Consider the following 23,258-nt stretch of genomic DNA (forward strand, 5'->3'; position numbering starts at 1 on the left):
CGGCGAAGAGAAAGAAGAGAAAGATCAGGAATGAACACATCACCACACACGGGGAACAGAAAAATCAGGAATTAACACATTCTCATCTGTTATCTACGCCTCTGTCTTACTCAGCACCCAACTCTTTCTCTGATGTTGACAAAGAGAGAAAAACATGCTACTCTAAAAATGACCATGGTATAATTCACAATTTCTGATCATGATGACTATTCCTTTACAAGTATGTCATTCTTTGTCTTTGAATTGAGCTGTGTTATTATAAAACAAATCCAATAAATGGATTCAAATTTCAAATAATCTTCCTTTTCTGACATTATTAAACCTTTAAACGTTCTTTAAAAAGCTGGTCTATACTGCCATCTAGTGTTGGTGACTCAGAACGGCATCCATGTGGACTGAAGGACTGAAGATGATGTTGAGTCCTGTCACTAAGACAGCATTGAGTGTACTGTCCTCGTTGAGGTGTGATAACTTCAACTAGACAGCGAGCTAAACTCTTCTGTTTATGAACATGAAGAATGCCTTAAATTCTTGTTTGCAGCTTTATTTTCACTCTTCATGATGTACTGAATCCACATTGATAAGATCAAAAGATGAAAGAGAGTGAAACTAGGAAACAACAGCAAAATATTGCAATTAGTTAAGTCACCTAGTTCCATGAAGTATATAAATCAAAATCACATGTAAAGCTAACTGTTAACCTTTCCTAGAGCTAGCATTATCGTAATAGCATCCACGTGTTAGAACTAACATCCATATTTTAACATTGCCACTTAGGTTTTAGCATTATAACTTCGTTTTTAAACCATGAAATGAACATACTAATTCATTAACTTAGTTATAACAAGATAAAAACAGCGATGCCTCTGCTGGGGAATCAACCTGTAAGAAGGAATCTTTCCGGCGTAATGACCGTCTGCACTCTTAATCAGCCTGCCGTTTCTAAATTATTCTAAACAATTTACCTGCTTACTTCCTGTACAGCTCAAAAATACAAACGTCAAAATAAGAGTCGGGATGGAACTGAAATTTTAGTTGCAAGCGTAACAATTCAAATTAAATGCCTGGAGGCAGAACATTGAGTAATATTAGTCTCAGATGATGTTGAGTCCTGTCACTATGACAGCATTGAGTAATATCAGTCTCAGATGATGTTGAGTCCTGTCACTATGAAAACATTGAGTAATATCAGTCTCAGATGATGTTGAGTCCTGTCTGTTAAAAAGGCTGCTTCACCAGCTGCATCCAGCTGTGCACCCCTACTGTGCCGGCCACTCACGGGACCTGGGGTCCATGAAAGGTCAGCCTATCAGTTGATCCCAGAGTTCCGTGGGGCTCGTGCACAGTGGAATTTCACTGACCATTTGGTCAAACCCCAACAGTTTCTAAACGGTTTCAAGGCTCCCCTTCATCTACACTATATAAGGCCGACCCTCCTCTGGCCAAGTTGTGGGTCAAGTCGAGCGGTGTTGGAGAAGTCATCATCAAGGAGCACATCGGACAATATCACGATCAGAGACATTCACTTTCATTCTTGCCGTGCGTCATTGAGAATGTGAGTGTTTGTGATATGTGTCATCTGTATAATTTATATTTCACTTGTTACCGTCACTTCAATCAGTAACTGTTATTACGGGATAAATGGAATGTTCACCGTTACGTGGCACGGTGTGAAAGGAACATATCCGTAGTTAATCATAGCCGTAATATTCATAGTGTATATACTGTTTCATTCTTGTTGTATATATCATCTTTATTGTATTTAATTGTATATATTTGTCATTTGTATTGTTAATAGAAACCACGGATTATATCAGTCAGTTCACGGATTCAAATGTGGATATAAGTCCCTTTACACGGGATAATTATATTCACGGGCATCATTCATCAACCACTTCATGTCTTCACTTCGTGTGTGTGTGCAATAAATCAGACCTCATTGGAACATTGGCATCCGTTATTGTTCTGACCGGACAAACCTGTGGCGATTGTCACCTATTTCAAGTACACCAGCATATAGTCCTTTTGGGTTTCATTCCATCACTATCACCCTATTTTATACTGTCACTATGAAAACATTGAGTAATATCAGTCTTAGATGATGTTGAGTCCTGTCACTAAGACAGCATTGAGTAATAACAGTCACAGATGTCCAGCAGCTCAGAAAGTGACACAAAATATATTTATTCCATGCTAAAGTCTTCACACTCCTAAACTAATATGCCATTGGCTACCTTGGCATACTATCAGAAACAGGTGTGTGTAGGCAAGACACACACATAAACATGTGTATACATATATACGTATATATGTATATATAAATTAATCTATATACATTTGACAAACTTTTCCTATATGGGTCACAGTACACAACTGTTAGCTTTTCAGATTATATATTGCAGTAACCATAGCAATTGAACTTTAGCGTGTTCTGGGGCATGTAATCTCTTCAGGTTATACTGCAGTAACCGTAGCAATTAAACTTTAGTGTGTTCTGGGGCATGTCATCTCTTCAGATTATACTGCAGTAACCGTAGCAATTAAACTTTAGTGTGTTCTGGGGCATGTCAGCTCTTCAGATGATAGCTGCCTCCTGATGGGTGTCTATATACAATAATACAAATATATGGCACTTTCTCAGCTACCACACACATAATAAAATAATCAATAAAATAGTGTCACTAGATCCCCCAAGTTCTGCCCAGGACACAATCACACTGAATAATGCAGTATATTCTTAATAGCCTACATGTACACAAACATCAAGGTTCATTGCTCATTGTTCTGTTTCCTGTTGTTGCCATTTAGTTGAGAAATACATTCATCTGTGTGAATATCTGAAGTTCTGTTTTTCACAAACAGGAGTTTTATCATCCCCTTGGGGACTGGGTGGACCTGATACTACTCTCTACACTCACAGTGTGCAGTATACCATGACAAAGGAAATAATGCGTGTCCTCTGGGAACATAATTCCTTATCAAGGGTGTCTACAAGACTCATGTCCTAAACCCTTGAACATAGTCTTACTTATTCATGATCATTTGTTTCTGTGCAGTATAGCAAAAACACATGAAATACACCAGGTGGTGATAAACCAATCACTCCACTGTGACCCCTGTTTAGCTACTTTGCTAGATACAGTAGCTGGCTACTTCCTGGGTAGTTAGCTGCAGGTAGTAAGCTAACGTGCTTACCTTATACAGTTGGCTGGCAGACGCCTTGCAAATCACCTATAACCTATTTTTGGGTTACAATATTCCTCAGTAAGTTTTACAAAATCTAAGCGGGAAAAAACATTTATAAACAAACAAGGCCGTCTGTGGAGGTTTTTGTACGAAAACACACCAGTACACAAGTATAACTGCTCTCAAGGGCGTAGGCAACTTGCATAGATGTAGGCTCTGCTAGGATCAGCCTTCAGGCCAGTGAAATTCTAAAGAATTTACGTTTGATGTTGCCTATTCATAGATCAGATTCTGCATGACCAAGAGGAAATTGTGGCTTTTCAGAAGGTTAATGTTTTGGCATGGAGCTTATTAGATACGGCCCCAATGGCTGAATTTAATTCCAATAAGTAACCACCACTATCATGTTCAATTTCAATGTTTATAACGAACCACATTGAGTTATACTCAAGCTTGAAGACTGCATCTCTGAACACACATAGGCTGCTACGCATGCGCAGATCCAAGGGAACTCGAGAAAGTGTCCGCAGCTGCCCGTGTGCGCGTCCGCAAAGCAGATATTTATTTATTTATTTATCGTTCTTTGATGTAGGCTAATATAAAGTGCGTGCCTGCTGGCCGGCACAGACCTGTCACTCATCAGCCAAACGCACCGAGGTCACTGCAAGCAAGCTCGTGCATGAGACGGTAAATACATAAATAAATAATTGACGTGTTTCATGAAAATTGCATCGCTGTTTCTCTAATTTTACCTCATCAACTACAGTGTTATGTTTAGACTATATTTGACCGGACCCCTGCGATACATACTTTAACCACCTAGGGGTGCTAGAATACAGTGTAATCTTAAAACTCTCAAAGCGCAATAACCTGGACTGCCATAATGCCACATTTATTTATGCCAATTACAGAGCAATGTGGGTAGGTTATGTGTCCCTTCCTCGTCCCTCTTAAATATTCTTTCACAAGCCTTCACAACCTTGCAAATATCATCAAACGTGTCTTTTGACCACAGACAGATATAAAATGTATAAGTGTTAGACTACATCTGGGGGTGTATTCACAAGGCTAAAAGTAGTAGTAGTAATTTATTAGCAGTATTCAGAGTCTCGCCGCTCTAAAAGTAGCATCTGTCTGTAAGAACTAAGAAATAGTCGAGAGGACTTTTGGTGTTTAAATGTTTAACCACTGAAATAATTCCATCTCAATCGCGAGGGAAAAAAGTATAGCTATTAAGGGATGCAACAGGCTACTTCATCAACCAACCGAAATAACTCACTCAGGGCCAAAATGGAATTAAATGTAACATTTTATTGTACAAATAAACTCTTGTCTCCACACAAACATGTCACCATGCTACATGATACATTTTGAAAACTGTGCGAAGATACTCGGTCTGTGGTATAGCGTATTCCAGTATCGTTTAATTTGTGGCTTATGTCATGTATTGTTCTTTGCGGTAAGTTATGCAACGCGTGCCTTATCACCGGCACAAACCTGTCAACGAGGTAATTGCAAGCAAGTAAGCAAGCAAGCAAAAGTCTCGTGCATGAGACTCGAGGTCAGCGATAGCAACTGAGTCAGTTTAGGAGTTCTCGCTTTTCCTTAGCAAAAATTGGTCTCCGAAGCTTTGTGAGTGGGATTTACGAGAAAACTTTACGTTTGAAACTTTTATTACGACTTAGGAGTAATTTTAGTGTTAAGATCAAATGCTTTGTGAATACAGGCCCTGAACTTGAACTGGTGCCCATGAAAGGGCAGCCGAATTAGAATTGCGTAATGCGTCGTGACGTCAAACAGTCACAAGACTAGTAGATACTGTCTATGATCGCTAGCGGCAGCAGACAACCGTAGTGATCACCATGGAGTTGAACGATGGTCCCTGCTCTGTCCGGTTTGTTGGCACAGCCAGTGGAAGCAACTGAATACTCGTAGACAGGTGTAATTGCATCTCTCCATTGCTCTGGGATTTCAGTGAAGAGAGCTTCATCTGTGTGAACCTCGCAGGATTCGGATGTTTTGAGTGTCTCTGCAACATTAACTAGCTCATAGCACGCTAGCTGACATCGACCGTGAGGTGCTAGCGACGCTGCGGAGCTCCCTAGCCAGCCCATCGGCAGGTTAGTGAGAGCAGGAGGTCCCCGGGTGATGTTGTCCGTAATCTCTTACGGTAGACTGGTTGCCAGGGCTGTCATCGGCGGTCTTTCCCAAACAGATAGCCGCGATTACAGCCTTGTCACGGCAAGTTTTGGATTTGGGAAGGATTTTCGCAAGGGGATTCTGAAGAAAGGGATGTGCTATGGTGATGACGCCTGCTTCATTGCCCGACACAAATCTGCCGATGTATTAGGTAAGTTGTACTGGCCAGCTATCTCACGTAAGGTTTGTTTTTCCTTGTTATCCCGGTATGCACTAATGCAGTAGCTAAGTATGAGGTAACATCAGTTAACAGTTAACTTTACCAGATGTAATGTAATGTTAGCTAACTGGCCGGTGTTAGATAACTGAAGTCGGGTCATGTTCCTGCTAGCATGCTAGCTATAGGGGTTAGAATCAACGTCAACGTTTAGCCTCTTGGAAGCAGTAGCCTCAGAGCAGTATATACCCCCAGTTCAATACAATTGTCACTTCTTTGAGGGACAAAGTTGATGGAAACATTTTCTGAAGATGATTTTTTTCTGTCAACTCCGAAAACCCTCTTTTCCTACAGGCCAATTGAAGTGTCCTTAGCGAGCTAAGCACAAGGTAGTTTTATGTCTGATGAAGATATTTTCTTGCAGCTACCACCTGATTTAGGTGATGTGAGAGGCTAAGTGTGGGAATAGGTTACTGTTTAAGAAGCTAACGTTACGCTAGGATAATGTTCCCCTTAGCTAACGTTAGTTAGATAATACTGGTGACGATATAACGTAAATGCGTGAAGTTAACTGTATTAGCTAACCACACCAGTGTGGCAAGTCCGGTCTGTGATCAAGTTGAAAACAAAACTACTTGAATGAAGGCTTGGTTTGCATCGAACGGGCACATTTGAGGTCAAGTTCATACTAGATACCAAGGCACGCCAACACACTCATGGCTAAAAACTATTGTGGTGCGCAGCGGCTCACGATTTAGCCTTGCAGGCTAGCGTTCAGCATATGAGCTCGACTGTTATGCTCAGGACCACCGTGTTTCCTCTGATATAATTACGGAGATGTGATGTTAGAGGTTAGGACGGATTAATAAAATGGTTGGATTTCATTCTGTTCTGGGAAAAGCACACACGATATGTAATCTCAACCAGCTGGCATCAAAACAATCGTGACGTTTTGTTAGAGGGGGCGTACTCTTTTTTTCTTATCCAACCGGCTCGGCCATGTGACATTCTGAAAAAGAGTGTTGTTAAATTACGCCTCACGTTTTATAAGCGACTAGCTAGTTTTCTCTTTGTATACTGTTCCTTTGTAATGGTTAGAACTAGTTGTACATGTTTGTTCACTTGCATGTAGATTTAAAAGTGCTGAGAGGAGAGAGTCAAAGAATGTTCAAATTTATGGCCATCACCGGCTCTGTGACTAGTAATATTCAAGTGTGTGTGTGTGTGTGTGTGTGTGTGTGCTTTTGAGAGATGGGGATGTTTGTTCCACACTTGGTGCACCTATCAAGTGGCCCCAGATAAACCCCCCAGCATGTCAGCAGTTTTTGAAGTAAGAAATTAAACCGACTATATCATAAATTTAACATGTGCTGTTGTCAGACTGCAAGGGGCATCTGAAATACCAGTAAGTGGATGATTAGATTATATATCAGGGCACTGCTGGTGCCGGAGCAGAGAAGGGACACACCAAGTTAAAGGTCAATCTCGGAAACAAGGTCAGAGATCACACATTGTAAAAGTCTGCCCTGATCTAGTTGGCCCACGTCTCTCCTCTTCTTATCACAAGCCTGTTTAAGAAGAGATTATTCCACATTTACAACACCAGCCTCTTATTCTTGGGGGAGCAATATAGGGCTCTATAGTTGAATTCCTCATTTTTTCTTAATTGTGCTGTATGTCATATTTGCTAAAAGATGTTGCCCCATATTGTGTATCCTCTCATAATTTCAACATCTGGGTCAGAAAAAAAAATCAACAAGTGCAAAGTCCTGTAAGACACAAACAAGACTCACACCACACCGGCAGATTGTGTAACGCTGCCTTTCCCCACCCTCAGAGCAGCTCCATTATCATGAAGCATTTCTGTTGTTTGACAAGGGTAACTACATAATGCACTACTGTGTGTGGAAACCGTCTTGGCAGTAAACCCGTTCCTGATTCTGATTCTATTGCCCCCAAGTCTAGTACATTTACATTTAGTCATTTAGCAGACGCTTTTGTCCAAAGCGACGTACAAGGGAGAGAACAGTCAAGCTACGAGCATTCGAACCCTGGTGTAACAATAAATACTACTTTACATAGGAAATAAGAAAAACGAAATACAAAAGAAAAAGAAGTGCAGGAATGTAACCGCTGTAAGTGCAAGTTAAGCGCTAGTCGAAGTGCCAGTTTAGGAAGGGAAGTGCTCTCTGAAAAGTACAAGTCTTCATCCTTAAAAGAATATCTGAATCTAAATATTGGCTGCACAAGAGGTCTAGTACGAGTCTTCATCCTTAAAAGAGTATCTGAATATTAATATTGGCTGCACGAGGTGCTTGCCCTGCTGAAGTCGACTCGTTGTGTTGAGGTGAAGAGCAGCTCACTTGCTGTGTGTCAGTGAGGTAGTGTGTGCAGGTGTATAAAGAGCAGCTTACTTGCCGTGTGTGTGTGTGTGTGTGTGTGTGTGTGTGTGTGTGAGGACGCTCTAACGTGTGTGTGTGTGTGTGTGTGCGCGGTAGAGACTCCACACTGTCCAGTGTGGGTCCTGAGGCCGTGACTGCTCCAGGCTGGAGAGGGGAAGCCCTCCTTGTATGGTCAGGCACAGAAAGCCTACTTTGTGTTGTGGGAACAACCGAGAGGGATTGCCTTTCAAGGCAAACACACTCTTTTAGCAGCACAGCAAGGGCGGCCCTGGCCCTGAGGCTTTCATCAGTGAGAGCGAGGTGGCCTTTTCTCTTTGCAGTGGGGGGAGGAATAGTGTTGTTGTGTGTCTCTCCTCCCCTCAGCACCAGTGACATGTGGTACTGTTGGCTTTAGTAGGCCCTAATGGTACTGAGGCTTTAGTAGGCCCTAATGGTACTGAGGCTTTAGTAGGCCCTAATGGTACTGAGGCTTTAGTAGGCCCTAATGGTACTGAGGCTTTAGTTGGCCCTAATGGTCCTGAGGTGAGTGTGTGTTCTCTTTAATAGGGCCGTGAGTTACCTGACCAGCCAGTCAGACAGATCTGTTTTCCTCTCACAGCAGAAGAGAGCGATGGCTTTGTTTTCCCCCTCACACACACATACACTCACACACACATATACTCACATATACTCACATACACTCACACACACATACACTCACACACTCATACTCACAAACTCACACACACACACACACACACACACACACACACACACACACACACACACACACACACACACACACACAGCATACCACAGATTATCAGCGATGGTTTTGTTTTCCCCCTCACCCTGGTGGCAAGATGTGATGGACGCGGTTGTCGAAGTAGTGAGACGTGTGAGAAGTCTGACACAACCCTTTCCATAAGACCCGTCCACTTCATGCCTCTGTGGCAGGACGTAGATGTCCTGGGTTGTCCCTTTCTCAGGAGAGGGAGTTGTTTGTGTTGTTCCGTTGTAAAGAGGGTGAGATGTGTGAGATGTCCCGTTGTAAAGAGTGTGAGATGTGTGTGTTGTGGAAAAGAGCCTGTCCCTTACTTAGGTGCACACTGACGCAGACATGCACCAGAAGGGGAGAGACAACTGGGCCGAGATGATTGTGTTGTCCCTTTACAGTAGCGAAAGGGATGACTCTCCCTTTTCAAAAAGGATGTTGAATGTGTTTTGTCCATGTCTAGCTGGAAGGACCCATCTGTTTTATGACTTTCCAGCTGGAGGTTTCTGTAGAGTTGGAGTCAATACTTCAGTCCATAACTCGAGTTGTTACCCACTGTGTTAATGCTTTGGCAACATGACTCCTGGAAATGGGCATGCCAGTAAAGCTTTTTGAAGTTGAAATTAAAACGGAGTCAGGCGGTGAACTTGTTGTGACGCCATTGTGGCTAGGTCTCTGAGAAACAGGAAGAAGCAGCATCTGTGTGGGCCCTGTCTCTCTCTGAGTCTCTGGTTAGCCACTTGTGCTGTCAGCGCCTGAGCCTGACTGCCGTTGGTTGTCTCGCCCTGTCTGATTTCCTGTTTGTTAGTTTGTTTTTGTTTGTGTGTGTGTGTGTGCGTCTGTAAGTTCAGAGCACTCATTGTTCCCTCCCAAGTGAACAGTACAGCTGCAAGACGGTGCTGAAATCACAGGGAGTGATGTCAGCATCTCGAGTACACACACACACACACACACACACACACACACACAAAGTGTGTCCATATCTCCCATGCAGCAGATGTACAGGACGCAGAGTTCAGAATGAGACACTGTGGGGGAGGGTCTGACAACTAGTGTTTTGTAAACCACCCCCCAGTCATACTTACTACTCATGAAACAACAGACTTACACACACACACACACTAGTAACCCACAGAATATTTCCCCAAGTGTATCTTATGTAAGCAGGAACTTCTCTCTCTGAGCCGTGTGTGTGTGTGAGTGTGTAACCGGCATTAGGTGTGTGCGCATAGGGTATGAATGTAGGCCTTTTATCAGTACATGTGATTGTGTGGATCTTACCTGTACTGATGGCTCATCTCTGTGTGTGTGTGTGTGTGTCTTTTTCCCCCCTGCAGGTGTGGCAGATGGTGTTGGCGGGTGGCGTGACTACGGCGTGGACCCCTCTCAGTTCTCGGGCACCCTGATGAGGACGTGTGAGCGCCTGGTGAAGGAGGGCCGCTTCATGCCCAGCAGCCCCGTGGGCATCCTCACCACCGGCTACTACGAGCTCCTGCAGAACAAAGCTCCTCTCCTCGGTCAGTGTGTGTGTGTGTGTGTGTGTGTGTGTCTGTCTCTGTCTGTCTGTCTGTCTGTGTGTGTGTGTGTGTGTGTCTGTGTCTGTCTGTGTGTGTTTCTGTCTGTCTGTCTGTCTGTGTGTGTGTGTGTGTGTGTGTGTCTGTCTGTCTGTCTGTCTGTCTGTCTGTCTGTCTGTGTGTGTTTGTGTGTGTCTGTCTGTCTCTGTGTGTTTGTCTGTGTGTGTCTCTGTGTTTGTCTGTGTGTGTGTGTGTGTGTGTGTGCACTCCTCTGATCCTGCAGTACTCTGTTTGCATGTTGGCATGGCGGAGCAGTGAACTTTGCTTTTTAAGCTCTCGAGGAACAAAAAAATGCTGATAAGCTTTCCAACCTGCTCAGTCAGCAGTCTGCACACAAGCACACTGTAGTGTGTTTTACGGCCAGAAGATTTTAGCGCAGGAGGAGGCAAACACGGAGCTAAAGCACTAAATGCATCTCCTCTCTCAGTGCGGATCACAGCCAGCCAAGTGCCCCTCGCATGAGGCCACGGTCTCAGCCAGGCCACACACACACACACACACACACACACACACACACACACACACACACACTGACCATCCAGTGCTTAGGGGCCACTACACTGGAGAGGAGGATTGGGAAATGGAGAGAGGAAAGAAGAGGATGGGAGTGAGGGAGGGAGATGAAAGAGGAGGATAGGAGAGAGGGAGAGAGGGAGAGATGGAGAGAAAGGAAGAGGGAGGTGGATGCAAGTGGAAGGGGGAAGAAGAGACTGATGCAGGAGATGGAGAAAGGGGGGAGGAAGAGAGTGATGAAGGAGAACAGGAGATGGAGAAAGGGGGGAGGAAGAGAGTGATGAAGGAGAACAGGAGATGGAGAAAGGGGGAGGAAGAGAGTGATGAAGGAGAACAGGAGATGGAGAAAGGGGGGAGGAAGAGACTGATGAAGGAGAAGAGGAGGTGGAGAAAGGGAGGAGAGGAAGAGACTGATGAAGAGGAGATGGTAGAGAAGCAGAGAGGCGTGTGAGGGGAGCAGCTGATGTAGGACTGCAGTGTACTGGATTTACCACACTAGACAACAGCGGAGATAAAGGGAGGAACAAAGAGAGGGAAGGTGAAAGAGAGGCTTCACACACACACACACACACACACACACACACACACACACACACACACAAGCAAGCAAGCATTCTCCAGCAACCGCACTGAGTCACCATTGCAGTCACCTCCCCGCAGACTGGCTTGAGTTTAAAACTCGGGCGAGGATCCGCCAAGCAGCCGCACGCACCCTCGACCCTCCCATTAGTTCGGCAGCCATCGCGTGCAGGAACATGTGGAGTCTCTCTCACACACACACACACACACACACACACACACACACACACACACACACACACAAACACATGCCTGGAAAAGAATTCACTCTGTGCCGCTCTCAGCTCCCATGCCAGGGCCTGTAAATTTCCATGTGGAGCTGTTCCAGGGTGTGTGTGTGTGTCTGTGTGTGTGTGGTTGTGGTGTGTTGTTGTTATGGGAAGTGGCTGACTGGGATGGGTTGAGGGGATTTGCCCAGGGATTGGATCCCAGGCTGTAAGTGTGAGGAGAGGAGAGGAACGGAACAAAGTGTGAGTTGTGACCTCTAGAGCAGGGAGAAAGAGATGGGGGGGGGGGGATGAAGAGAGGAGAAAGAATAAAGAGAGAGAGGGCGGGGAGCGATGACTCACCAGCAGCAGGAGTAATCCAAGAGGAGAGAAGAGAAGAGTAGAAAGGGGGGAAAAAAACCTCGTTGTGTTCCCTTCACCCGATCAGCGAGCATGATGGGAATCACTGTGGCTGAGAGCATTGCCTGGCCTGGCCTTGACTGCTATCAGTCGGAGACGCTGGAGGAGGACTCGGCTGTTTTGGTTGTGATAAGAACGAGGTTAATCTGGGAAATTCCATTCCGATGTTTATGCCGTGACGGATGCGTCCATGTTGCACAGACCTCATGTAAAACGTGACGGATGCGTCCATGTTTGCACAGACCTCATGTAAAACGTGACGGATGTGTCCATGTCGCACGGACCTCATGTAAAACGTGACGGATGCGTCCATGTTGCACAGACCTCATGTAAAACGTGACGGATGTGTCCATGTTGCACAGACCTCATGTAAAACGTGACGGATGTGTCCATGTTGCACAGACCTCATGTAAAACGTGACGGATGCGTCCATGTTTGCACAGACCTCATGTAAAACGTGACGGATGCGTCCATGTCGCACAGACCTCATGTAAAACGTGACGGATGCGTCCATGTTTGCACAGACCTCATGTAAAACCGAGTGCCAGTGATCTAACCTGTTTGGGTACATACCGGTAGCTTATATGCACCTGCACAGGTGTGTGGTTGATGCATGGACATGGACCTGCAGTGTGGATGTGATGGAACATGTGTTGTATTGAGTTGCCCACTACCAGTGTTGGTATCACAGTACCACTGTCTGTGCCATGCCACATGTTGGCACTCTATGGGGGTCTTTGTGCTGACGCTTGTGGTGAGACTGTGGGATCTGCTGTGAAGTGTGTGTTGTGGGATCTGTTGTGAAGTGTGTTGTGTCTGAACTTGCTGCTCCTGATTCCTTTCTCTCTGGAATCCTTGCTCTCACACACACATCCACATTCTCTCTTTCTCCCTCTCCCCCTGTTTCTCTACTTCTTTCCCTCTCCCCCCGTTTCTCTACCTCTTTCCCTCTCCCCATTTCTCTACCTCTTTCCCTCCATGTTGACCTCGACCTGTCTGTCCTGCTCTCTCTCTCTCTCAGCGTTTTTCAGTGTGTGTGTGTGTGTGTGTGTGTGTCGATCCCCTCTATCTGTCTGTCTCCAGTGTTTCTGTCCTGTCTGACTTTCTCTCCCGCCCATGTGATTCTGACACCTCTCTCTTTCTCTCCCTCCCTTTCTCTCTGCGTCATTCTGGCACTAAAGCACTTGTTATGGAACTGTACTTGTCCTCCATTGGAAAAGGGCAGCCTGCTTTGAAGGATGTTTTTAATAAACCAGCGCACGGTTTCATAACTACTGCCTGTAGATGCCTCTCATCATGGTCTGTTTTAGTTCACCCTTATATGTATGGCTACTCGTGTAGTTCTTTTTTTATTAGAGTTAGGACTGGACCTCTGTGAAGATGCCGCTAGCATCTGTTATGTTTTAAAAAAACACTAATTGTCCCGTCCCCCCCCCTGTAGGCAGCAGCACGGCGTGTATCGTGGTGCTGGACCGGCACAGCCACCGGCTGCACACGGCCAACCTGGGCGACTCCGGTTTCCTGGTGGTGCGCGGGGGCGAGGTGGTGCACCGCTCGGACGAGCAGCAGCACTACTTCAACACGCCCTTCCAGCTGTCCATCGCACCGCCCGAGGCAGAGGGCTCCGTGCTCAGTGACAGGTCAGTCACTGTCACACACATGCACACACACACACACACACAGAAGAAAGCAGAACAGCGGGATTAGCCTCCCTTTGTGAAAGTGGAGGGTTTTGCTCAGTGTGCTCCGTGTCCAGTATGAGGGAAATGGGGTCAGTGGTGGTATTATATCGCTGAGTTATAGCGTGCGTGCGTGCGCGTGTGCGTGTCACGACTTCTCAAAGCTCTCTATATATTTAATAATATTCGAGGGTTTGCATGAAACTCTGCTGCCCTGTAATCTCCCCTCTGTCCATCTGTGCAGGTCCGTCTATGCACTCTCTGACCCTGTCCTGGTGTAGATCTGTGTGACACGGTGTTCATCACACCTCAACAGGCCCTTCATGAGGTCCGGGCCTTAACTCAGGCTGAAGCTCTAAAGGCCCTTCATGAGGTTAGGGCCTTAACTCAGGCTGAAGCTCTAAAGGCCCTTCATGAGGTTAGGGCCTTAACTCAGGCTGAAGCTCTAAAGGCCCTTCATGAGGTTAGGGCCTTAACTCAGGCTGATGCTCTAAAGGCCCTTCATGAGGTTAGGGCCTTAACTCAGGCTGAAGCTCTAAAGGCCCTTCATGAGGTTAGGGCCTTAACTCAGGCTGAAGCTCTAAAGGCCCTTCATGAGGTTAGGGCCTTAACTCAGGCTGAAGCTCTAAAGGCCTTCATGAGGTCAGGGCCTTAACTCAGGCTGAAGCTCTCAGGGCCCTTCATGAGGTTAGGGCCTTAACTCAGGCTGAAGCTCTAAAGGCCCTTCATGAGGTTAGGGCCTTAACTCAGGCTGAAGCTCTAAAGGCCCTTCATGAGGTTAGGGCCTTAACTCAGGCTGATGCTCTAAAGGCCCTTCATGAGGTTAGGGCCTTAACTCAGGCTGATGCTCTGAAGGCCCTTCATGAGGTCAGGGCCTTAACTCAGGCTGAAGCTCTAAAGGCCTTCATGAGGTTAGGGCCTTAACTCAGGCTGAAGCTCTAAAGGCCCTTCATGAGGTTAGGGCCTTAACTCAGGCTGAAGCTCTAAAGGCCTTCATGAGGTTAGGGCCTTAACTCAGGCTGAAGCTCTAAAGGCCTTCATGAGGTTAGGGCCTTAACTCAGGCTGAAGCTCTCAGGGCCCTTCATGAGGTTAGGGCCTTAACTCAGGCTGAAGCTCTAAAGGCCCTTCATGAGGTTAGGGCCTTAACTCAGGCTGAAGCTCTCAGGGCCCTTCATGAGGTTAGGGCCTTAACTCAGGCTGAAGCTGAAGCTCTAAAGGCCCTTCATGAGGTTAGGGCCTTAACTCAGGCTGAAGCTCTATCAGAATCAGGTTTTATTGGCCAAGTAAGTTTGCACAAACAAGGAATTTGACTTGGTAAAGTGACTCTCAGTGTGCTTACACAAAATATACAACACAATACAATACAATACAATACAATACAAACAAACAAACAGTGCAACAGTGCAATGGACTAAGGAGTTTAAAAAAGTATGTACAAGGCGGAATGGCTATATACAGTAGCTGTGAAATGGTGCGCAACAGTAGTGCAAAGAAGAAGTGGAGAGTGCGAGAAGTGCAGGGATAAATATATAAATATAAATATATATGCTACAGTGGGTTAGTTGTTCAGTATTGAGACGGCGAGGGGGAAGAAACTGTTTTTGTGTCTGGAGGTTTTGGCGAACAGTGATCTGTAGCGTCTACCAGAGGGGAGGAGTTTGAATAATTTGTGTCCGGGGTGTGAGGGGTCTGCAGTGATTTTTCCTGCCCGTTTCTTGACTCTGGAGGTGTACAGGTCCTGGATGGTGGGCAGGTTGGCACCAATGATCTTTTCTGCAGACCTGACTGACCGTTGGAGTCTGTTCTTGTCCAGTTTGGTGGCCGATCCAAACCAGACAGTGATTGAAGTGCACAGAACAGACTCTATGACTGCGGTGTAGAACATGCTCAGCAGATCCTGAGGCAGGTTGTACTTCCTAAGCTGGCGCAGGAAGTACATCCTCTGCTGGGCCTTCTTGATGATGGTGTTGATGTTGGGTTCCCACTTCAGATTCCGGGAGATTGTGGATCCCAGAAACCTGAAGCCAACACAGTACTGTTGTGTATGATGAGGGGGGGCAGTGCTGGGGGGCTCCTCCTGAAATCCACTGTCATCTCCACGGTTTTAAGCGTGTTCAGCTCTAGGTTGTTGCGACCGCACCACAGGACCAGCTGTTCAACTTCCCGCCTATATGCAGACTCATCATGTGTGTCGTCTGCAAATTTTAGGAGTTTAACAGATGGGTCTCCTGAGGTGCAGTCGTTTGTGTAGAGGGAGAAGAGCAGTGGGGAGAGCACGCATCCCTGAGGTGCACCAGTGCTGACTGACCGGGTGCTGGATGTTGTTTCACCCAGCCTCACCTGCTGCTTCCTGTCAATCAGGAAGTTTGTGATCCACTGACAGGTGGAGGCAGGCACAGTGAGCTGGGTGAGTTTGGTGAGGAGGACTTCTGGAATGATGGTGTTGAACGCCGAGCTGAAGTCCACGAACAGCATCCTTGCATAGGTCCCTGGGGAGTCGAGGTGTTGCAGGATGTAGTGCAGCCCCATGTTGACTGCATCATCCACTGACCTGTTTGCTCTGTAGGCAAACTGCAGAGGGTCCAGCAGGGGGCCTGTGATGCCCTTCAGATGGGTCAATACCAGTCTCTCAAAAGATTTCATGACCACAGACGTCAGGGCGACGGGCCTGTAGTCATTCAGCCCAGTGATTGAGGATTTCTTGGGAACCGGGATGATGGTGGAGCGTTTGAAGCAGGAGGGGACTTCACACAGCTCCAGAGATCTGTTGAAGATCCGTGTGAAGAAGGCCCTTCATGAGGTTAGGGCCTTAACTCAGGCTGAAGCTCTCAGGGCCCTAACTCAGGCTGTTTTCAGGCTTCACTGCCTCCTCGTGTCGAAGCAGGCCAGGTTGAAGCGGTTTCAGAACGAGGCGAGGCGAGGGCAAGTGGTAATGTGAACGCGTGTCCTCTGTGACCTCTGAGTGAAATGTGCACTGGAGGAGGTTGTTTCCCAGTCATGCGCCTCCGTCTCGGCTTTCCGCCAAGAATGCCTGATCAGAATTAGAACTCTTTTGGCGTGCGATTCTGATGTCACAGGCGAGAAGGGGGCAGCTATGGCCATGTGCCGCCGTTCCTCGTTGCTGATGCGTGCCAGTTGCTCTCGGAGAGTGTGTGCGTGTGTGTGAGAGAGATTAGATAGCAGCAGAAGAGTCTGAAAGTTTGCTGTTCTCTGTGAGTGTACAAAGTTTAATCCCACATTGGGCGGACCAGGGGGCCTTTGCCTTGTCAGCCAATCCTAGTTGCGTGTGCGTGCGTGCGTATATGGAATCTGGAGAGTGATTATTGTGAGCCCTCTCATGTGTGCTGGCCTGGTGCTTGTGGTGGTGTGAGGGCCTGCAGAGGCTTGGCTGTGAACCCGCTGATGTTGAAATGAAAGTCTGAGCCGGTCGGTGCAAAGGTGAGGGAGAGTGCGTCACCACCACCACCACCACCACCACCACCGCTGGGGCACTGTTGAAGCAGCGGCTCATGAATGACTAGAAGAGAACACAGGCCCTACACTAGACCAAACCGCACCACACCACACCGCACCACACCACACCACACCACACCACTACTGACCAACACAGGCCCTACACTAGACCAAACCGCACCACACCACACCGCACCACACCACACCACACCACTACTGACCAACACAGGCCCTACACTAGACCAAACCGCACCGCACCACACCACTACTGACCAACACAGGTCCTACACTAGACCAAACCGTACTGTACCGCACCGCACCGCACCACACCACTACTGACCAACACAGGCCCTACACTAGACCAAACCGTACTGTACCGCACCACACCGCACCACACCACTACTGACCAACACAGGTCCTACACTAGACCAAACCGCACTGTACCGCACCACACCACACCACACCACTACTGACCAACACAGGCCCTACACTAGACCAAACCGCACTGTACCGCACCACACCACACCACACCACACCACACCGCACCACACAACTACTGACCAACACAGGTCCTACACTAGACCAAACCGTACTGTACCGCACCACACCACACCACACCGCACCACACCGCACCACACCACTACTGACCAACACAGGCCCTACACTAGACCAAACCGCACTGTACCGCACCACACCACACCACACCACACCACACCGCACCACACAACTACTGACCAACACAGGTCCTACACTAGACCAAACCGTACTGTACCGCACCACACCACTACTGACCAACACAGGTCCTACACTAGACCAAACCGCACCACACCACACCGCACCACACCACTACTGACCAACACAGGCCCTACACTAGACCAAACCGCACCGCACCACACCACACCGCTCCACACCACTACTGACCAACACAGGTCCTACACTAGACCAAACCGCACCACACCACACCGCACCACACCACTACTGACCAACACAGGCCCTACACTAGACCAAACCGCACCACACCACACCGCACCACACCACTACTGACCAACACAGGTCCTACACTAGACCAAACCGCACCACACCACACCGCACCACACCACTACTGACCAAAACAGGCCCTACACTAGACCAAACTGTACTGTACCGCACCACACCGCTCCACACCACTACTGACCAACACAGGCCCTACACTAGACCAAACCGCACTGTACCGCACCACACCGCTCCACACCACTACTGACCAACACAGGTCCTACACTAGACCAAACCGCACCGCACCACACCGCACCACACCGCACCACACCACTACTGACCAACACAGGCCCTACACTAGACCAAACCGCACCACACCACTACTGACCAACACAGGTCCTACACTAGACCAAACCGCACCACACCACACCGCACCACACCACTACTGACCAACACAGGCCCTACACTAGACCAAACTGCACCACACCACACCACTACTGACCAACACAGGCCCTACACTAGACCAAACCGCACCGCACCACACCACACCACTACTGACCAACACAGGCCCTACACTAGACCAAACCGCACCACACCACACCACACTTTCTCAGACTCCATTATCCCAGACTCTGTTGTGTTGCAGCACATTCAATTGTGTTTTTTATATTTGTATGATTTGTGTTTTGTGTGTTACACTTGTGTGAGTCTGACTGGTGTGCAGACACACACACTCCCCAGTCCGTCTCACTTGTGTGAGTCTGACTAGTCTGCAGACACACACACTCCCCCAGTCCGTCCCGCGGTGTTTTCCGCCCACTCAGGGCCTCAGTGCAGCAAGCCTGTCGTCTCTCCTTTCCTTTCAACTCGGAGCCCGAGGGCGCGCCCTGGAAGCTTGGGCCGCATGTGACATGGGAACGTTCTACCCCCTAAAGTCCTGGCTGGCCCAGCAGCCTTCCAGGAACTCAACCCGACACTAACCAGCTCCTGGCACGACCCGGCGACACCGAGCCGCTCCTTCCTCTCAGGGGCCTGACTCTTCACCGCGGCCGCCCTCTCTCTGGGGGGCCTGTGTCACAGAGCAGGCAGGAGCCGCTGCTCACAGGAGCTGCTTAACCTCGCCGGGAACCCGGGCTGCTTCCATTAATCGGAGTATTGGGTTTTAGGGGGGGGGGGCTCTCTTTACACTGGTGTAAACCTGAGACGGACCCACACACACACACACACACACACACACACACACACACACACACACACACACACACGAGGCAAACGCTCTGTGGAATCCCTGCAGGAGTGTGTTACTGTGTGAGAGGACTGCTGGTTGTTCCTGCCCGTCTTTGAGTTTATTGTGATTGCGGAGTCATGGACATGTCTAAGAAGTAATGCGGCTGATGGAATGCCTTTAGCAGCTTAGCTGGTTTTGTATTTGTTTGACTTGGTTGCCAGTCATTCTTCAGACTGCACAATGTTCCTATAGTTATCTGCACGCATAAACACTGCGCTCGCCAGGCGCTCTGTAAACACGATGTAGGCCTGCTGCACACAGGCGCTCTGAGCAGTCGGCTGTGACTGCACCGTGATTAAATTGAACAGTGCAGCAGAACCTCATTCCTAGCGCTGTGTGTTTACTCGATTGTTCCGCCTGGAGCTGAGCTGATGCACACCAGCACCCTGCGTCTTCACCTCCTGCTGTCACCAGCACCCTGCGTCTCCGCGCTCTCTTCACCTCCTGCTGTCACCCTGCGTCTCCGCACGCTCTTCACCTCCTGCTGTCACGGCACAGCGTTCCTGTACACATAGCTCCACAAACACAAACAGGAACAGGAACAGGAACATTCCTCCGCCCGTCTGTCATCTGAAACCTCAGACCTGGGTTGACGGAGCGTAGTGCGCTTGCGGGGGTAGTAAAACGGCAGCGGGGGACAGAACAATAATTGTAGGTTATGTTGGTAAACCACTGAAGTAGTGACAGAAGGATCTGTTCAACCGTGTCCCAGTCAGGTCTGTGTGTTCATCAGCAAGGCTGAGAGGATGCTGGAGAATAAGCAGACGTAAGTGAACGGGCTTAGGCACTAAAGGAGACTCGCTGTTAGGCGAACACAAATCTGCTGTCTCTGGTGATGGGCTCCTTTATGCGTTTCATCTCAAAACTTGCAGGTTCACACAAGGTGCACCACTGATGAAACCGCACCGGTCACAGCGAGGAGAAGAGCTAGGCCACATGGAGGCTGAAGTCAGGATTTCTGTCACCCACACACACACACACCTGTAGTGCAGGGAGGAAGGGGCTGGAGCAGAGATTAAGCCCAGTTTCATAAGGTCCTAACTGGGGCAGACCTCCCGCTAGGGCCCTGGCAGGAGGTAAGAGGCAGCCCACAGACAGGAGTTGCCATGGAGATTTAATGCGCTCGCAACCTGGTTTCAATGCGCTGGAGGCGGGGGTGTGAGGGTGGGGAGGACATCAGATCCTTTTAGACGCGGATATACACGGCTCTGATTACCGCTAGTCCGGGCAGACCGGTCCAGTAGCGGAACGACGGAAGAGTGCTGCTCTCCTGACTGGTGTGTGTGACAAAGTGTTTGAGATCGGTGCTAGAAGCAGCCGTCTGAAATGTGTGTGTTTGTGTGTGTCTGTCTGAGAGTCTGTAAGAGGGAGGGAGGGAGAGAGAGAGATTTTCTCCGGGGCGTTATTCCTCATTCCGTCCACAACATTTATGACTGAAAATGTGTTGACACATTTCAGCTGTGTGCCTCTTGAGTTGTCAGCAAATATTACAAGGCTAACTGGTAAGCCATCAAGTAGGGCTGAACGATTAATTGCATTTGCGATTTAATCGCGATATGATAGAACGCGATTTTCTAACCGCAACGTCCGCGATTTAAAAACGTGATCTAAAAAAAAAAAAAAAAAAATATATATAATTTTTTTTTTTCTTAAGATGGTAAATTTTGCACACAGTGTTTAAAAAGTGCATGCCTTGTGTTTATTCTTACAATGACTTTGTTTAAATTACTTAAATGCACAATGGCAAAACCACCGATTTGTTGTTCTTGATTCTGTAATGAGCAGTTAAATAAAAAATTTAATTGTGGGAAATAATATTTTACACTAAATGTATCTAATATTGTGTTGGTCATATTTAAATCATTCATTACAATTTGTTGGGAAAAAAATTAGGATAAAATAAAAAAAATCGCATATTAAATCGCAATCGCAATATTGGGGGGGAAAATCGCAATTAGATTATTTCCCCAAATCGTTCAGCCCTACCATCAAGCATCTTTCATCCCACTAATGACGGTACTGGTACTGCCCTCTCAAAGCCAAAGTCTCACCAAAGACGGCACGGTGCTAACGCTGTTCAGTCTGGGCTACAGTCTCAAAGATGCTGCGTGAAGACCAGCAAACGCGGTGCTAATTCAGTGCTAACGCTGTTCAGTCTGGGCTACAGTCTCAAAGATGCTGCGTGAAGACCAGCAAACGCGGTGCTAATTCAGTGCTAATGTTGTTGCCTGTCTGCTCTGTGTCTTCTCCACAGTCCTGAGGCTGCAGACAGCTCGTCCTTCGACGTCCAGCTGGGTGACATCATCCTCACGGCCACAGACGGCCTCTTTGACAACATGCCAGACTACATGATCCTGCAGGAACTCAAGAAGCTCAAGGTGTGTGTGTGTGTGTGTGTTTGTCTGTGTGTGTGCGCGCCAAACTCACTTCTGTACTGTGTGGAGTGTTGCATCGTCATATACTCTTCTAAGTGTACTGAGTGTTTTTGTTATGATTGTTCGACTATAAAGCACAGGGCTGAATTTAGTCTAATTGCCTTTATTTTGTCTGACTGACATGTAGTAACGTCCTTTTGTGTTTTGTGTGTCCTTGCAGAACACCAACTACGAGAGCATCCAGCAGACAGCGAAAAGCATTGCTGAGCAGGCCCACGTTCTGGCTTATGACCCAAACTACATGTCTCCCTTTGCACAGTTTGCCTGTGACAACGGACTGAATGTCCGAGGTAATAACATCAACACAATCAGTCTTTTTGTTGGCATTTCGTAGGGAATTTGTGAAGGGGAAAAACCACTGCTACTAGTGACTCACTCTGTGGTGTGGGTTAATGACCGTCACAAGGCCGGGTCTGTGAGCATGTCGTGACAGTGACAGTCGCAGTGGAACAGACAGCAGCCACGAGGTGGAGGCGCTTGATGATTCCTCTGTTTGTCTGCTGATAGCCGCGGATCTCAGAGCGGTTTATTTAGCCTGGCTCGTAAAGTGGCCGTCGAACAATGACGGGCGTGAATGAAGTCGATGCCCCCCTGAGCATGGCAGTCTTTCCTAGCATTGTCTCTCACTCCGACCCTCTGTTTTATATATGTGTGTGTGTGTGTTTTTCCGACAGGAGGGAAGCCAGATGACATCACGGTGTTGCTGTCCATTGTGGCGGAGTACACAGACTAGCGGTGGTCAGGCGGCGCTAACCGCACTAACCCTCCGCTTCCTCTGGGCTCTGGCTCCACGCTGGACCAGCTTGTGGCCATTCGACTGGTTTCCTGCAGGCAGGATCTGGGACTACTGTTGGTCGTCGGCTCGTTCAGTCACGCATTGTTTGGTAATGCTATCGTTTTTCGGCACACCCTCCATCTCTTTTTTTTTTTTTTTTTTTTCCTCAGTTCACATCCCACCCCACCCCACCCCACTCCACCTTACCTCACCGCACCACTCCGCCATCACCCTGTCATCCCTGTGGCCCCATCCCAACCCTTGCCAAAGCTGAAGCTGGTCCCACCTGCAGTCTCGTGAATCTCGTCTCACCTCTGAGATATGCAGAGAGAGGCGGGTCTGTAGGTTGGTCGGGGGTTGAGAGTGTGAGGATGGCGGAGGTCGGCCCATAGACCCACCCGAGTTTGAGTTCTGTTTTGGTTTTTAACAAATGAAGGAGGAGCCAGAAGAGAAGCCCAGTCTGGAGGGAGGAGTCGCCATGGAGACGGCCATGTTGATACGCATCTATGCATGAAGGAACAGAGGACACAGAATGTGGAGGGCTGAAAGGGAGATATCCTCAGATATGACAAAACAAAACGGCAATGCCTTGGCTCGCTTACCCTCTTGCGTTTGAAAAAACACACACACACACACACACACACATCGTGATCTCTGTGGCGCCT

The 23,258-nt window shown here is 47.9% G+C and overlaps 1 protein-coding gene across 1 annotated transcript; it reads left to right on the plus strand.

Annotated features, from left to right (window-relative positions):
* Positions 1-4,942: 4,942 nt before the first annotated feature.
* pptc7a (protein phosphatase targeting COQ7 a) lies at positions 4,943-23,218 on the plus strand. Its single transcript, XM_012817799.3, has 6 exons — positions 4,943-5,536; positions 10,036-10,215; positions 13,432-13,630; positions 21,638-21,761; positions 21,979-22,108; positions 22,493-23,218. Exons 1-6 carry the CDS (start codon positions 5,335-5,337, stop codon positions 22,549-22,551), a joined length of 894 nt encoding a protein of 297 aa, XP_012673253.1. The 5' UTR covers positions 4,943-5,334; the 3' UTR covers positions 22,552-23,218.
* The last annotated feature ends 40 nt before the right edge of the window (positions 23,219-23,258 follow it).

Source organism: Clupea harengus, chromosome 7 (assembly GCF_900700415.2).
Source record: "Clupea harengus chromosome 7, Ch_v2.0.2, whole genome shotgun sequence".
Lineage (NCBI taxonomy): Eukaryota > Metazoa > Chordata > Actinopteri > Clupeiformes > Clupeidae > Clupea > Clupea harengus.

Bases quoted from the DNA above. Each gene is read 5' to 3' on its own strand.
- pptc7a (XM_012817799.3), top strand. From the start codon at position 5,335: ATGTTGTCCGTAATCTCTTACGGTAGACTGGTTGCCAGGGCTGTCATC. The intron at 10,216-13,431 runs GTCAGTGTGTGT...CCCCCCCTGTAG, and splicing joins GAACAAAGCTCCTCTCCTCG to GCAGCAGCACGGCGTGTATC. The intron at 22,109-22,492 runs GTAATAACATCA...TTTTTCCGACAG, and splicing joins CAACGGACTGAATGTCCGAG to GAGGGAAGCCAGATGACATC.